The following is a 14,942-nucleotide window of genomic DNA, read 5'->3' on the forward strand; positions in this document are numbered from 1 at the left end:
ATAAACGTTTCATCAATAGTAGAATAAACACAAATTCATACCTCTCCATTCTTTCAACCAAAGTTCTACTTAAAGCCTTAGAAGAACGATCACCATCATCAATCAAATTTTAAAGAACCTCTATAACAGATAACCACATTTATTCCATACAACATAAATTTGAATGATGGGACCCCCATCGTGTATCTCCAAGTCTAGCTAGACTAGTCTCTTGGTTTACTCATACACCAGAATTAATCTTTCTTCTTTCAAGAAGTTCAACTTTTCTGTTATGTTCAAGTTGTCAAAGTTTGTCGACCCTTTTGCAAGATGATGCAGATGTGTTCACTGTTGGTACCCCAAGGTAGTTTTAATGTGATCAAATAAGTTAAGTTAGGTCCTGTTGTGTTTAACCCTGTGTCTAAGTGTGCAGGAACTTAGGAGCACAGGAAGTCGAGTGAAAGACGTAGCTAGCGAGAAGGATGGTACGGGAGAGAGCCGACAGGTTCGGTGCGTATGAGGAATGAGGTGTTGCGGAAGAGTACACCGGCGGACGAGAAGGGAGCTTGCGGTGCTTCCGATGAACGAGAAGATGGAGTGGAAGATTGCTTGAGGAGCAAAAGACACAGCTGTCTAAGGGAAGAAAAACTATGGAAGAGTGTGCTGGCGGATGAGAAGGAAGCACGAGGCGATTCCGAGGGATGAGAAACCAGAGCAGAAGTTTGCTCGAGGGGAAGGCCGGAAGTTGGGTTCAGGTGAGTCCTATTTCGGATGGCCGAAATCACCCAAGCTAGCGGAGCCGGAGTGGAAGACCAAGACCCGGACAGATGCGAGCGGGACCAGAGCAGGAGACCGAGACCAAAAATCAGCAAAAGCTGATTTCTGGTGCTCGGGTGCCCGAACCAGTCCGGGGCGCCCCGACCAGTCCGGGGCGCCCCGACCAGTCCGGGGCGCCCCGACCAGTCCGGGGCACTCGGACAAGTCCGGGGTTCCTGTACCAGTCCGGGGCGCCTGAAACCATTCCGGGCGCTCAAAACCCAATTTTCATCCAAAGTTACCGTGTCGTGTACCATTGCATCGGGGATAGAATTTTATCCCATTCTAGGCGCTTGGAACCCTTCTAGGTGCCCTGAGCAGGGCTATATAAGCAGGACTGCTCCCAGATGCTAACAACAACAAGAATTACAAAGTAACAACACTTGTGCTTGAGTTTGTCTGAGTTTAGCTTTGTTTTGCGAGCTTTGAATGCTATAAGAGGCTTCTCCACCCAGAGGAGATTTTTAGTGCGCTTTTTCATCTGCCTTGGATTAACAACCTCCCCGATTGTAACCAAGTAAATATGTTGAGCCTCGTCTTTTTAATTTATTATTACTTTTATATTTATGCAAGTGTTTTAATTAAGTTATAAGTTTGAGAAAGGTCTTTTTATCTTGATTTGTGTAGGGGTTATTCACCCCCCCTCTAGCTGGCTGCCAAGGGTCCTAACAAGTGGTATCAGAGCTAGGATGTTTCAGGAGGATTAACCACCAAATGAAGCACACGAGATGGTCAGACCAACCATCTACCCACCAAAATTTGAGGGGGAGTTCGCGAGCTGGAAAAAGAGAATAGAGGTATTTTTCAAAACAGACTTCGATTTATTGTTAATAATGGAATTTGGTTTTTAAGCACCCGAGGGCAAGGAAAAATATCAATGGAAGAAGAAGGAATAAGCCGACTTCGTGGCAAACGGTAAAGCAAAGTTTCATCTGCTGAGCATCCTACTGCCATAAGAAGTCAATCGGATCAGAGCTTATGAGTATAGCAAGGAACTCTGGGAAAAATTTCTGGAACTTCACGAAGGAACCTCGGAGGTGAAACTTGCGAGACGGGACTTACTTCGCAACCAGATCAGCAACCTCCGATTAGAAGAAGATGAAACTATAGCATATCTTCACTTAAGGATCAAGAAGCTCATCACCAGACTTTTGAATCTCGAAAAAAAGGTAAGCAACTGAGATTTGCTAAGGTATGCTCTTAATGCATTTCCTAGAAATACAAAATGGGCATCATTAGTAGATGCATAATATATCTCTAAGGATTTAGAATCTGTTATCTTAGAAGACTTATTTTCAACTTTTGAAATTCATAAAACAAGATGTGCAGATTCGAAAAAGGAGTCAAATCATAATGTTCCATTTAAAGTAAAGATGGACGAACAAGATTCAGAATCCTCTCTCGATGATGACGAAACGACAATGATGGTAAGGCGATTTAAAATATTGCTTAAATATGGAAAATCTAATAATCTGTAGGGTAGAAAATGAAGAAGAATCAGATGCTACCACTGTAATGAAGAAGGGCATGTAAAAGACAACTGTCCTAAATTGAAGAACAAAGACAAGGGCAAGAATAAAAAAACCTATCCAATCTAACAAGTACAAGACACTAAAGGCTACGTGGGATGAAATGCCATCCGAATCAGAGATTGAGGCTTTCTCCGGACTTGCATTAATGGCAATCCATCAAGAAAACGAACACGGAGCAAGCTCATCCGAAATGAGCATCGAGAGCATCGATGAAGGGGGAGCTACATCGGATGAAAGTAGTAATTTAGGGGGAGCTACGGATGATGGGATCGACAAGGTAAGTTAGGTATGATCTCTACCTCCCGATAAATTATTCAAGTTTGTTAAATTATTGTCAAAGGATTGCTATAAGCTAGAAAAAGAAAACTAAGAGTTAAAATTAATTCTAGCCAAATTTTGTCCATTAGAAGAATTTGACAAAATAAAATTAGAAAATGATAATTTGTAAAAAGAAATAAAGAACTTAAAAAAATCATGCATACTCATATAATACAAGTATTAAAAAATTTAATGGTATAAATTGGTACCTTAATTACCACAAGGGACAAATTAAGAAAATTTTAAAGAAATACATACCCAAAAGATTTTTAATTAACCCAGTAGGCTGAAACCTATATTGGGTTCTAAAATCTTGTCTAAATTAAAATTTAATTGAACTTAGGGCTTTCTGAGAGTAGATTAAATGTTTAATTTCCTGAAGAGACTTTGTCTAGAAAGTGGTTGTTGCTCAAATAACCATGAAAGTCTAATGCCTCGTTACAACTTGGAAGTCAATTAATGAAATAAAATGTTTGATTGAGTAACTGATAAAACATTTAAATGTAATTAATGCTTTAAATAGTTACTCAAACATTTGTTTTACTTAGATTTTTTTTTTTGCAAAACTTAAAGTTTCTAAAATTATTACAATTTTTTTAAGTGATATCAAAATTATTTTCAAAGTTTTCAAAAACTTGATAAGTTTTTCAAAATGTTGGAAAATCAAAGTTTTTTTTAACTAAAAACTTTCTTATTTTTGAAAAGTTACCCTTAGATTTTTTTTAGGTACCCCATTTTTTATGTGATCGAAGGGGGAGAAGGGAAGATTAAGTCTAGAGGGAGGTAGCTTGACTTTTTCCAATTTTTGCACTTTATAGCAAAATTTATTTTTTTACTTTATGTTGGTTTACTCTAACTTAACTTGGGTTGCTCATATCAAAAAGGGAGAAATTGTTGGTACCCCAGATCATTTTGATGTGATCAAACAAGTTAAATTAGATTCTGTTGTGTTTAACCCTGTGTCTAAGTGTGTAGGAACTTAGGAGCACAGGAAGTCGAGCGAAAGACGCAGCTAGCAAGAAGGATGACACGGGAAAGAGTCGACGGGCTTGGTGCGTCAGAGGGACGAGATGCTATGGAAGAGTACACCGGCGGACGAGAAGGGAGCCTGCGGTTTTTCCAAGAGACGAAAAGCCAAAGTGGAAGATTGCTCGAGGAGTAAAAGACGCAGTTGTCCGAGGGACGAAAAACTGTGGAAGAGTACACTGGTGGACGAGAAGTAAGCATGCGGTGATTTCGAGGGTCGAGAAGTCGGAGCGAAAGCTTGCTCGAGGAGAAGGCCGAAAGTTGAGTTTGGGTGAGCCCTATTCCGGATGGCCGAAATCACCCAAGTGAGCGGAGCCGGAGACCCAGACCGATGCGAGCGGAACTGGAGTAGGAGACCGGGACTAAAAATTAGCAAAAGTTGATTTCTGGTGCTCGGGGCACCTAGACCGATCCGGGGCACCCAGACCAGGTCAGGACGCTCAGACTAGTCCGGGGCACCCAGACTCCGGGCGCCCAGAACCCAGTTTTCATCCAAAGTTGATGTGGCATGTACCATTACATCGGGGATAGAATTATATCCCATTCCAGGTGCCCCAAGTAGGGCTATATAAGCAGCCCTACTCCCAGATGCTAACAACAATAAGAATTACAAAGTAACAACACTTGTTCTTGAGTTTGTCTGAGTTTAGCTTTGTTTTGTGAGCTTTGAATGTTGTAAGAGGCTTCTCCGTCCAGAGGAGATTTTTAGTGTGCTTTTTCATCTACCTTGGATTAACAATCTCCCCAGTTGTAACTAAGTAAATCTGTTGAGCCTCATCTTTTTAGTTTATTATTATTTCTATGTTTATGTAAGTATTTTAATTAAGTTATAAGTTCGAGAAAGGTCTTTTTGTCTTGATTTGTGCAGGGGCTATTAACCCCCCCCCCCCCCTCCCTCCCTCCTCTAGCCGGCCGCCAAGGATCCTAACATTCACAATTGAACCAACAATCCACATGAAATCACAAACATATTGATTTGCTTGAGCAACAGCTACAACCACTAGCTAGAGTTGATAAGAAAAACAATGAACATATGTTGCATATAGATTTTCTTTCATTATTAGTGACTTTAAGCCATTAAATTCTCCATACATATTTGAAGCACCATCATATCCTTGACCCCTCAATCTCGCCACTGACAAACCATACTTAGCAAATAAAGAGTCAATTATTGATTACCATCGTTTGAACACTCTATTTTATTGTTATAACTCGGTGTTTTTATCATTTTATGTGTCCAATTATATATTTTTAATATATTCCATACGTTTGGATCTTTGTTAGTCTCCATTTCAATTCTTATATATTTTATGGATATTTTGGATATTAGTTGATTATATTGTGTTTTGCAGGATTTGAGGGAGACAATAGTTGAGAGGAGAAACACGAGTTGATCCAATCATGGTTTGGTTAAATCGCCACAAGTTTAGAGGAGAAAAAGGGGCCTTTAAACCCTAATTTAAGCTCGGGTCCGGTTCAATTGGTTCAATTCTGGTTCAATAGTGCACTTCCGGTTCATTTTGGTCTAGTTCAATGAAGGATAAAAAGAGGGACTTCGGCTTAAGTGGAAGGTGGCTAGGGCTCGGCATTTTCTTCCTCTGCACTGTGCACATCAAATGCATTCCTTCTCCCCGACACCCGACGCCCCCAAGCTTCTTAATCTCCGATCTTCTTCAATCCGGTGACAGATGACAATGCGGAGACTTTTGTGAACGATATCCTCTACTAGGGTTCATTCTCCGGTGGAGTGTTTTAGGCCGGCGCAGTGAGCCCCGTCCCTCCCGATTCTTGGCAGACTTCGGCGGCACCTAATTAGGGCTTCCTTGACGACGGAGCGTTCTCCTCCAGCGAGGCACCCCTTCTCCATCCCTTCCTTAGTGGATGTTCTTCCCGTGGACGACGTTGCGAAAGCGGAAGATTCCAAGGAGTAAGCCAGTTGATTCATCTTCATCTTCTCCGGTGGAAGCTGCTGTGGAGCCCTTCTTCTATGGACAACGTTCCGAAAGCAGAAGTCTCCTCCACCTCAGTGGTGTATACAACTCTGGCAGAAGCTCATCATCTTCAAGCTCAATCTCTGTTCTTCAATTCCAGCAAAACTTACTAAAGCAAATCCAAGGCTGATGCTGCTGTGAACTCCCGTGGAAGGCGTTTCGAAGGCAAGAATTCCAGCAACCTCAGTCTCAATGGTGTAAGCAATTTCGGCAGAGCAAATTCTATTTTGATTTCTGTTTAGTTTCTGTTGATGCTGCAATTTATTTCCTATTCCATCTAAACTATCAACTTTGTGCCATTGGGAGCTATAGATCAACATTCAGTCGTTGAGTTGCTGTCTACCGGGGCTGGCATTCCAAATCCAGATCTCCATGTGATGGAAGAGGTAGTGGATTGGTGGTTGATCATGGAAGAGTGGGTTGGATAGTGTAGCTTACTTTTCTATTTGATTGTTCATGTTTAGTTGTAGCTTAATTTCGTGTTTGATTTATGTGTTCTTTCCTTCTAATGCATGTTTGATTATTTAGTTTAGTATTTGTTTAGTTTCATTTATGTATGATTATTGATCTTGTATCATAACATGACAATATGGTACAGGTTTAGCTTTTATGTATAGTTAGGTTTTGTTTAATCACTATTAAGTTTGTTTAGTTTAATTGCGCTTGTTTTATTATTATTGCTTCCTTTATGAATATTTCTTCTGTAGAAGGGATCCTCACAATGTAGAGTGGCACTACGCAGTGAGTTCATTTTCTGTTGGCTAGTTAGGATTTCATTTATCACATTAGGTTTAGAGAACAATCCCCAAAACAAAACCCCTCTTTGGTTCAATTCTGTCTGGAAACAAATGCCCTGCCATTAGTTCTGCGAGAGAGACGACCCGGGCTTCTACTATACTACTTAGTGTAGGTTAAGGGGATCGGTTGAATATAAATTGTTAATTTGATGTGAGCGAGTGACAGTTGCATCTACACACCATATCAATTGCTTCCTTCAAACAAGCAGCTGCAATTGTTGCAACATGAACTACAATTATAAATCGTTCAATCACCTTTCCATGTTTGTTCACATATCTAATAACAACTGCCATTTGATCTTTCACTGAACAATCACGAGCCTCATCAAGCAGTAAAGTGAATCACCTATCTCCAAGATCAGCTAGAATAGCATTTATGGTCTCAACTGCACAAGCATTCACTTGTTGCTTTTGAATTTTTAGGGCAATCATTTGATTATTTCTAGGTGCATTCATTCCAACAACTGCCACAACTTTTGGACACTCTGAGCTATACCATTTTAGCAATTCTAAAAAATTGCCTCTATTGGATGATGTCAAAGACTCATCATGTCCCCGAAAAGGCAATCCTTGTAGCAACAAAAATCGAATTACTTTTAAAATGACAGTTAGGCGTTTGCAATAAGCAACTTCAATCTCATGTTTCCCCGATGAAAATGAATACTCCACACTTTGTCTTTGATTCTTGAAACCCTCAAACTATATTCTTGCCTCATTGTGCGCACTACCAACTCCACCTACATGCTCATTGAAATTTTCAATTGCTTTTTTCAATTTACGAAACTAGATTTTGTAAACACATCATCTCCTCCAAACCCTATATTACTAGGTCTAAAGAGATAACACCAGAAACAAAAGGCTGCATCCTTTGAAACACTATACTCCAACCAATCACGATTTTTAAACCAAATCTCTCTGAAACATCTATTGTCTTTACCCATTTTTTTCTTGGAAAATTATGATCTCAAGGTTGACAAGGACTCATAGCAACGTATTCTTTTTTAATACGTTCTCTAACACCAACATCATACTCTTTAATCAGTTTTCATAAATCAGAATCAACAACAATTTTTACTTCACTACTCAGATTTCCAATATTTTCAAATAAAATTTACGGAGGAGGAGGTGGTGATGGTTGTGGTGGAGTAGACTCTTCATCGGGAACACTAGATGATTCAATTGAACTCCTAGGCCTCTTTGTAAAATATTTCAATATTTTCTACAAATTATAATATATGGAAAAAAATTATCAACATAAAGTGTAATTTTACTAAACTTAATGTGAACAATTTAACAATAACACAATTAAATTATTTTGCATCATTAATCGACACAATTCTTTAAAAAAATAAAATTAATTTAACATAAATTATCAATATTCACAAATCACAACTAACTAACAACTAATAAAAAAACTAATTACATCATATATTCAGAGTTTATACAAAAACTAAATTACAAACAATCAAATATACAAAATCTAAATTTTCCATTATCCAACAATTAAATATACACAAGCAACTAAACATTTATACCATCAAACTTTTCAATTGTTAATTGTACGTATAATAAGTTAATAATTATTAATAAAGCATACATTGCAATTTGGAAACAATCAAAAAATTAAAAAAAAACAATAATAAAATAAAACCCACTTACTTGAAGCTGTGTTGGCGCATGTGGTTGGCAGGGGAGGCTGGGAGCTCTAGGACTAGTAGCAGCTAGGAGGCGGCGGCGACACAATAGCTTGCTGGACGACGACATAGTTGATGCAGGGTTGATGTTCTGTCTGCCAGCTCCCTTGCCTCGGGCGGCGACGTTTAGCCGAAGATCCTGCTGGCTGGCAAGGTGGCAAGAGCCACTGGTCGGTAGGTGGTGGGCGGCAGCACTGCTGCAGAAAGATGGCTTCACGGGCCTCACGGCTTCAACTTTGGTCGGCAAAAGAAAAAAAACAAGGAAGAAGGTTTTTCTTCGTGAGTAGCGGAAAGCAAAAAAAAAAAAAAACAAGAAGAGGGTTTTTCTTTGAGAGCGGTGAAAAGAAAAAGGAAGAGAGAGAAAAAGGGAAATTAAAAAAAATAAACCTAATTTATATTTGCAAATTTGGTTCAAAATTAACAAAAATGAACTGTCTTCGTTTTTTTTCTTCGGCAGTTGGGAAGCGTCAATTACAGCACAATCAACCCCCAAATTTTTTTTCCTGATCCCGCCGGCAAGGAGGTGACTGCCGACGCTACCCCCTGGTAGATACGCCCTTGATAGTGCGATGGTAGAAAATTGGACAAATTCTCTAGACAAGAGTATAAATCTCACCTAGGACCTATTACACCTATGGAGTTTGAAAAACTTATTACGCTAGACCATCCGTTAGGATCCATCTACGCTTCTTGATTTATCCTGGTGGCCGATGGTAATTTTTCATGGATCCGAGTTGATTACATCTAGGATTAGTTAGCTCGTAAAAACTGAATACCGAATTATAAAAAAATAATATCGTAATTTGCCATGGGAAGTTTGATGGTGTCGTGGAGGTGGTTGTGGAAGGATTTGAGATGGATGGATGGTGAACAAAAACACATGTGCTAGAGGGATAACAAAATACATCTTATTATTTTATTAAGAATTCACCCCTTTTACTAACTAATTTTGGTGAAGCTCAAAATGAAATTACGTTAATGTCCTTTTTCTTTTCACACCGAAAATAATTTAAAGTTTATTAGTAATTTTCATAAACGCATCAATCAGGAATCTAGAGTTCATGACTCAGTTGCGGTGTATTATTGAAAAAGTTTCTCATTAATCAATCAGTGATCTAAAGTTCGAGACTCAGCTGCGACGTATTATTGAGAATTTTTCTTATTAATAAATCAGAGATTTAGAGTTTGAGACTCAGCTATGGTATATTATTGTGAATTATTCTCATTAATCAATTAGAAATCTAGAGTTTTCTTTAGTTTCACATCTTAGAATTAGCAATACTGTGAGCAAAGAAGCTTCTATAAATACCTTGGACCGACGATATTACAAAGCATATTTTTCTCAATTTTTTGGCTAAGATCAAATATAATATTAAATTAATATTTTATAAGGGGGAGTCTGTTACAGTAGCTTGCTGCTGCTGAGATTCTTGAGCGTTGCATAGGTCTAGCACACCCTCAGTCAATTTATGGGTGGGGCAGAAAGTAGCAGCAATACATGTGCACGATCACTAGTATAGAGAGAGAATTAATATGCTGCGGACCGCCTCATGCGAACTCCTACGCACCCCGACTCGAGGCGTCTATATATATATATATATATATATATATTATTTTTAAGCTCCCGGTTATGCTAATAAGATTTTGCTTTTAAAATTTAGGGGTTGAGTTATAATATTAAGTATAAAAAAATTATATATATTAATTTCTTTAACATTGTTATATATATGTGTGTATGCGCGCCCAAGTGGGCACGCTAATGTGACAAGGTTGACCCCCTACTGCCATGTTAGTGCGTACCTCTTTATATATATAGCAAACAACACTTTGATGCACACATTTTGATAGACACTAATAATAAATTAAGTATATTAATTAGCAAACAACAGTTTGCAAGCAATATATATATTGATCATTTATATATGTATAAGAGTAATCATGGGTAGAAACTCATCTTAACAACTTTAAAATGTTATTATAGTACAAATAAATTAAATGACATTTTTTTTTTCAAAGAACATAGAAAATGTAAGCTTTGATTTTGTACAAATTCAAATCTCATATTCCACTAAGAGGTGAATCTAGAGAAACTCATATCCACTATAGTTTGTTGAGAATTGACACTCTTTTTCTATCAGTAGGTGAATCACTATTCACGTACTTAATTAAAGCATAGAAATAGTCAAATTTATGAGATCTAAGATGAACAACAACCACCTCCTTTGATAGCAGAAACATCGTTGCTGCTCATACTGATTGTTTGCCCCTTGGGCAAAGATGTTGAATGAGACGCTGCCTCGAGGGCCTTCTTGCTGACAACTTGATAGATTTGGTTGAGAACCTCAATGAATGCTTGCTCTACATTTGTTGATTCTAAAGCAGATGTCTCCGTGAAAAAAATATTCTCCTTCTCAGCAAAATTGGTGGCATCCTCAGTGTTAACAGCCCTAAGATGTCTAACATCTGCCTTATTCCCGACAAGCATGATTACAATACTAGAATCAGTGTGCTCCCTTAGTTCCTTCAACCATCTTTCAATATTATCAAATGTCACATTGCGAGTTATGTCATATACCACAAGTGCACCGACCGCTCCTCGATAATAAGCGCTTGTGATTGCTCTATATCTAGTATAGTTTGACAAAAGAAATAAACATATCAACTCTACTATTAAAGCAAAGATATATAATTGTTGTAAAATGAGCTAATTATTAAACCAAAAGTTTCATTAGTAGATAATAACAAAATGAGTTAATTATTCAACACAAAGTTTCATTAGTAGATAATAATAAAATGAGTATATTTTTATAAGCCATATATACCCTTCTAGGAACGTGGGTATTTGTATCAAAGGTCAATTAATGTTATTTCATACAACATGACTTCAATTGCTTGGTGCACAACAACCTTTTGATTATTTCTCCTTTTTCCAAATAGTCAAAAATAGTTCAAAACTAATTTTTGAAAGAAAAAAAATAATCTTTGAAGGGGAAAAAATGTACATTATATATCATTTCTATATCAAACTAATTATTTTTCCTTACAATCTATATGCCATAATTAGTTGCCTGGTTAGTGAATCTTATAGAAAGATTAATTGTTGCTGCAAATGATATATGATTTAGTTTAGCACCATATAGCTCTGTACAAAGGAAAATCAGACAAATAAAAATTATATATTAAGCATTTCATACAATGATGAAGGCCAAAAAAGAGTTATGAAACTCATGCCTCCAAAGAAAAAAATTTTTGGAACAAACAATTCATTTATTGTCTAAGATCTCCCATGAATTATCTTCTAGAACATAAGGAGATCAACGACTTAAAATTAAGTTGTGTTTTGATTTATATTGCCATGAATATGTTAATCAATTTCAGAATAGGAAAAATGAACAATCAAATTTAAATGATTATATAAACTTTTTGGTCTGCATCTAAACAAAAAAAATAAGAAAAGAGGGCAGGAAGAAAATATTATCAGAACCTTTCTTGGCCTGCAGTGTCCCATATCTGAGCTTTGACAACCTTTTCATTGACTTGAATGCTTCGTGTGGCAAATTCAACACCAATGGTGGCCTTTGAGTCGAGGCTAAACTCGTTACGAGTGAATCGTGAGAGGAGGTTTGACTTTCCCACCCCAGAATCACCTATCAATACTACCTTGAAAAGGTAATCATAATCATCATCTTTTCTATAAGCCATTTCTCCAACGCCCTCGACAACTTGCTATTTCGATAATGGGACAATCAAACCTACGCTGACAAATTGCTTGCTCGAAGCATTGTGCAAAGAATTTTTAGGAATCATCAATGAGAATAACAACCAAAAATAAGAAGTGAAAGTTTCTATTGCCAATCTATAGAGGGAGAGAAGCTAAAATGGAAGGTGTATGCGTGACGATGACGAAAAACTAGTGGTGACAATGTGAAAGTAACTATTTGTAAAAATAGTAATAAAAATTAGAATGCTTTTAAATATCTTATATAAAACCTATGGAAAGGCTAAAATTATTCTTGTACATAATGTGTGGTTCTTACTACTTGATTTAACATAGAAATATGGGGACGATTGATCAAATATAAGGTGGGGAAGATTTGATGATAGCTGATAAAATATTATGTACAAGTCAAAATGTGAGTTCATTTTATACTTTGTAATCATATTTATTTTATTGAAGAGTTAGAAACATAATGATGATATATTTAGTTATTCAAATTCATATTTCATTCTATGTTGTGTTTTGGGTTCTAGATTTTGTATTTGAGTTTTGGTTCTTGAGTTTTTTTTATTTTTAATTTGATTCTGATTCTATCATACCTTACACTTTTTATTTTCTTGTCTAATTGTCTTTTAAACTCATTAAATATATTTGAAAAGTATCTACTGTTTAAGATTTTTCTTTAAGCAAATAGATATCCATAATGTGAAAAAATATCAATAAAGATGATAAAATATTTTTCTCTATCAAAAGATAAAGAATCAAAAGAGTCACATACATCAGTGTGTTGGATTGAAAGTGCTAGAGGGGCGAATAGCGCTCGTAACTTTTTTACTTTTTTTACATAAAACTATCGCGATAGAACGCAGCGGAACGTAAGGAAGAATAACAGAAACCAAGCTAATACTTTTGGTTTTACTTGGTTCGGAGCCTGTGACGACTTCTACTCCGATCCGCAATTGTCAATCACTTTCGTTGGATAATCTACTAACAGTTTAAAGTATTACAAGGATATCTTGATTACAATGTAAATGCGAATATATAAAAGTTACCGACAACTAAAGAATTGGAGACTTGGGCCTTTAGTCGTCGGAGCAGCGTTACTGCGTCGTTGAGTCATTTCCAGAGCAGCGCGTAAGAGTGAAAGTCATTCGAATTGATGTCCTAAAGCTGCTACTCAAAGGCCTTTATATAGGGCCTCTCCAGGCACTTGGAACCACCCTCGAGCGCCTGGAGTGTGTTGACGTGGATGCACCTTATTGAAAGTTTATTCTGCAAACTTTATTGACCTCCAGGAGCCCGGACCATTCTTGATGCCTAGACTACTGAGATGGATTGGTCAGTCGAAGCATGCCTCTGTAGCCCGTCGTTCGGGTGCCTAACTGTTAGAATTTGAGGGATGTCCTAAGACAATCGCCTTACGATTATGTCTATTTATTTGATAAGTATAGATTCACTATTTGAGTGCATATTATATGTTTGATTGTCTTAAACTTACTTACTGAATGCCCATAATATTATTCATAGCATGAGAGAATTTGTGATTGGATCACAACTAGTGATTATCTCTACATGTGCAATTATGAATATATTGAAATTTTCCTAGTCGTTGAATTGATGCATTCGAACATCATCAATTCTGTAAGACTAGCATGGGTTATACTCCTTGGTTCAGACAAGCAGCTATTTTCTCACTGGCTGGAGACATTAGGATGTCGAGAGTTAAACATGGATGTTAGTTATGGTAACTAGTTCATTGGAGTGACTTGCTATAAGACTTCATATGGTTCTCTACATATATATAGATATGTCTGTGAAGTTCTTACTGTAGCACGAGTGCAAGTTTCCTTCGATTTAAGGTATACAAGTCATCTTGGTCATGGAGACTTATACTTTGATATCTTAAGCAAGCATCTCATTGAGGTACAAACTTGGGATGATTTGATATAAGTTGAAGTGCCCGAAGATGTTTGGATAGCCCACAGAGGATTAACCACTCCTTACAAGGAGATGTATATACTATGATCACTTGTTAGGATTATTACTCAAAGTCTTTGGCCAAAACATCACATGTTAAGAGTGCGAGACTCTTATACACATGCACGAGTAATTTGAATCCACAGAATGAGGAAGTATTACTTGGGCTAGGTATGATGTAATCAGCCTAGTGGGAACAAGACACATAGACCATGTCCTGAACCAAGTGGGTATAAGACGAGTCAAAGGAACGAGGCACGACTCACTATAGCTATTGAAGGGTTTAGAATTAATTCTATGATCAATTATGATTTTCCGTCTAATTGGGGATCATGATGTACTACTAGGTGTCACTCATGATCATTCTATAATTAATTAGTTAATTATGAATGACCAAGATAAACTAGGAACCTATTGGGTCACACGCACTAATAAGTCTCTAAAAGATGTAAAATAAGTTAAATAATAGAATTATCAAAAGATAAATATTTGGTTGCACTATACATAATACAAATATAGAAATATTTATCGCAATGGAAGCACGGATGTGCCTCATCTCTTATGGAAGAGTTGAACCATATTTGGTTTAATTATGAATTAGTCATGAACTAATTTGGTTTAATTGTGAACCAAACCAAGGGGTTAATGGGCTAATTTTTTGTTAAGGGATAATGGGTTAGATTTGGGCTTTCTAATCCAACTCATTAATGAGGGTTATATATTGATATGGTTAATAGAAAATTATACACATGAGATCATTAATTGCCTTGTAAGGTTTTGGGAAAATCTTAACCCAATTTCTCTTCTCTTCTCCCTCTCCCCTCTTTGCCGCCGGCCACACAACAACAAGGAGAAGTTTTCTCCTTGTTGTCGTGGCCACTACAAGGGAGAAAACTCTCCCTTGTGTGCTTCTCTTCTTCCTCTTGATCCCTCTTCTTTGCTCGTGGCTAGTAACTTCTGAAGGAGAGACTTGTACTCAAGGAGTTGTTTTAAGGAGCTTGGCATGGATACGAATAGAGGCGAGGTTTGACAACGTCGCTACGCTTGATGCCCTTCTCATTACAGGTCATCCATAAGGTACACCTAGCATAAAT

The 14,942-nt window shown here is 37.2% G+C and overlaps 1 protein-coding gene and 1 long non-coding RNA gene across 2 annotated transcripts; one reads left to right on the forward strand and one right to left on the reverse strand.

Annotated features, from left to right (window-relative positions):
- Positions 1 to 5,246: 5,246 nt before the first annotated feature.
- Positions 5,247 to 6,319, forward strand: LOC121997190. The gene is made up of 2 exons (XR_006116235.1): positions 5,247 to 5,859; positions 5,975 to 6,319. It is a non-coding gene; the product is annotated as an uncharacterized LOC121997190 (long non-coding RNA).
- Positions 6,320 to 10,350: 4,031 nt separating this feature from the next.
- On the reverse strand, positions 10,351 to 11,858 carry LOC121994252 (ras-related protein RABA1f-like). Its single transcript, XM_042548348.1, has 2 exons — positions 11,638 to 11,858; positions 10,351 to 10,780 (listed from the first exon to the last, which is right to left on the reverse strand). The coding sequence occupies exons 1-2, from the start codon at positions 11,853 to 11,855 to the stop codon at positions 10,351 to 10,353; spliced, it is 648 nt and encodes a 215-aa protein (XP_042404282.1). The 5' UTR covers positions 11,856 to 11,858.
- Positions 11,859 to 14,942: the final 3,084 nt, after the last annotated feature.

The sequence above is a fragment of the Zingiber officinale genome, chromosome 6A (genome assembly GCF_018446385.1).
Source record: "Zingiber officinale cultivar Zhangliang chromosome 6A, Zo_v1.1, whole genome shotgun sequence".
NCBI lineage: Eukaryota > Viridiplantae > Streptophyta > Magnoliopsida > Zingiberales > Zingiberaceae > Zingiber > Zingiber officinale.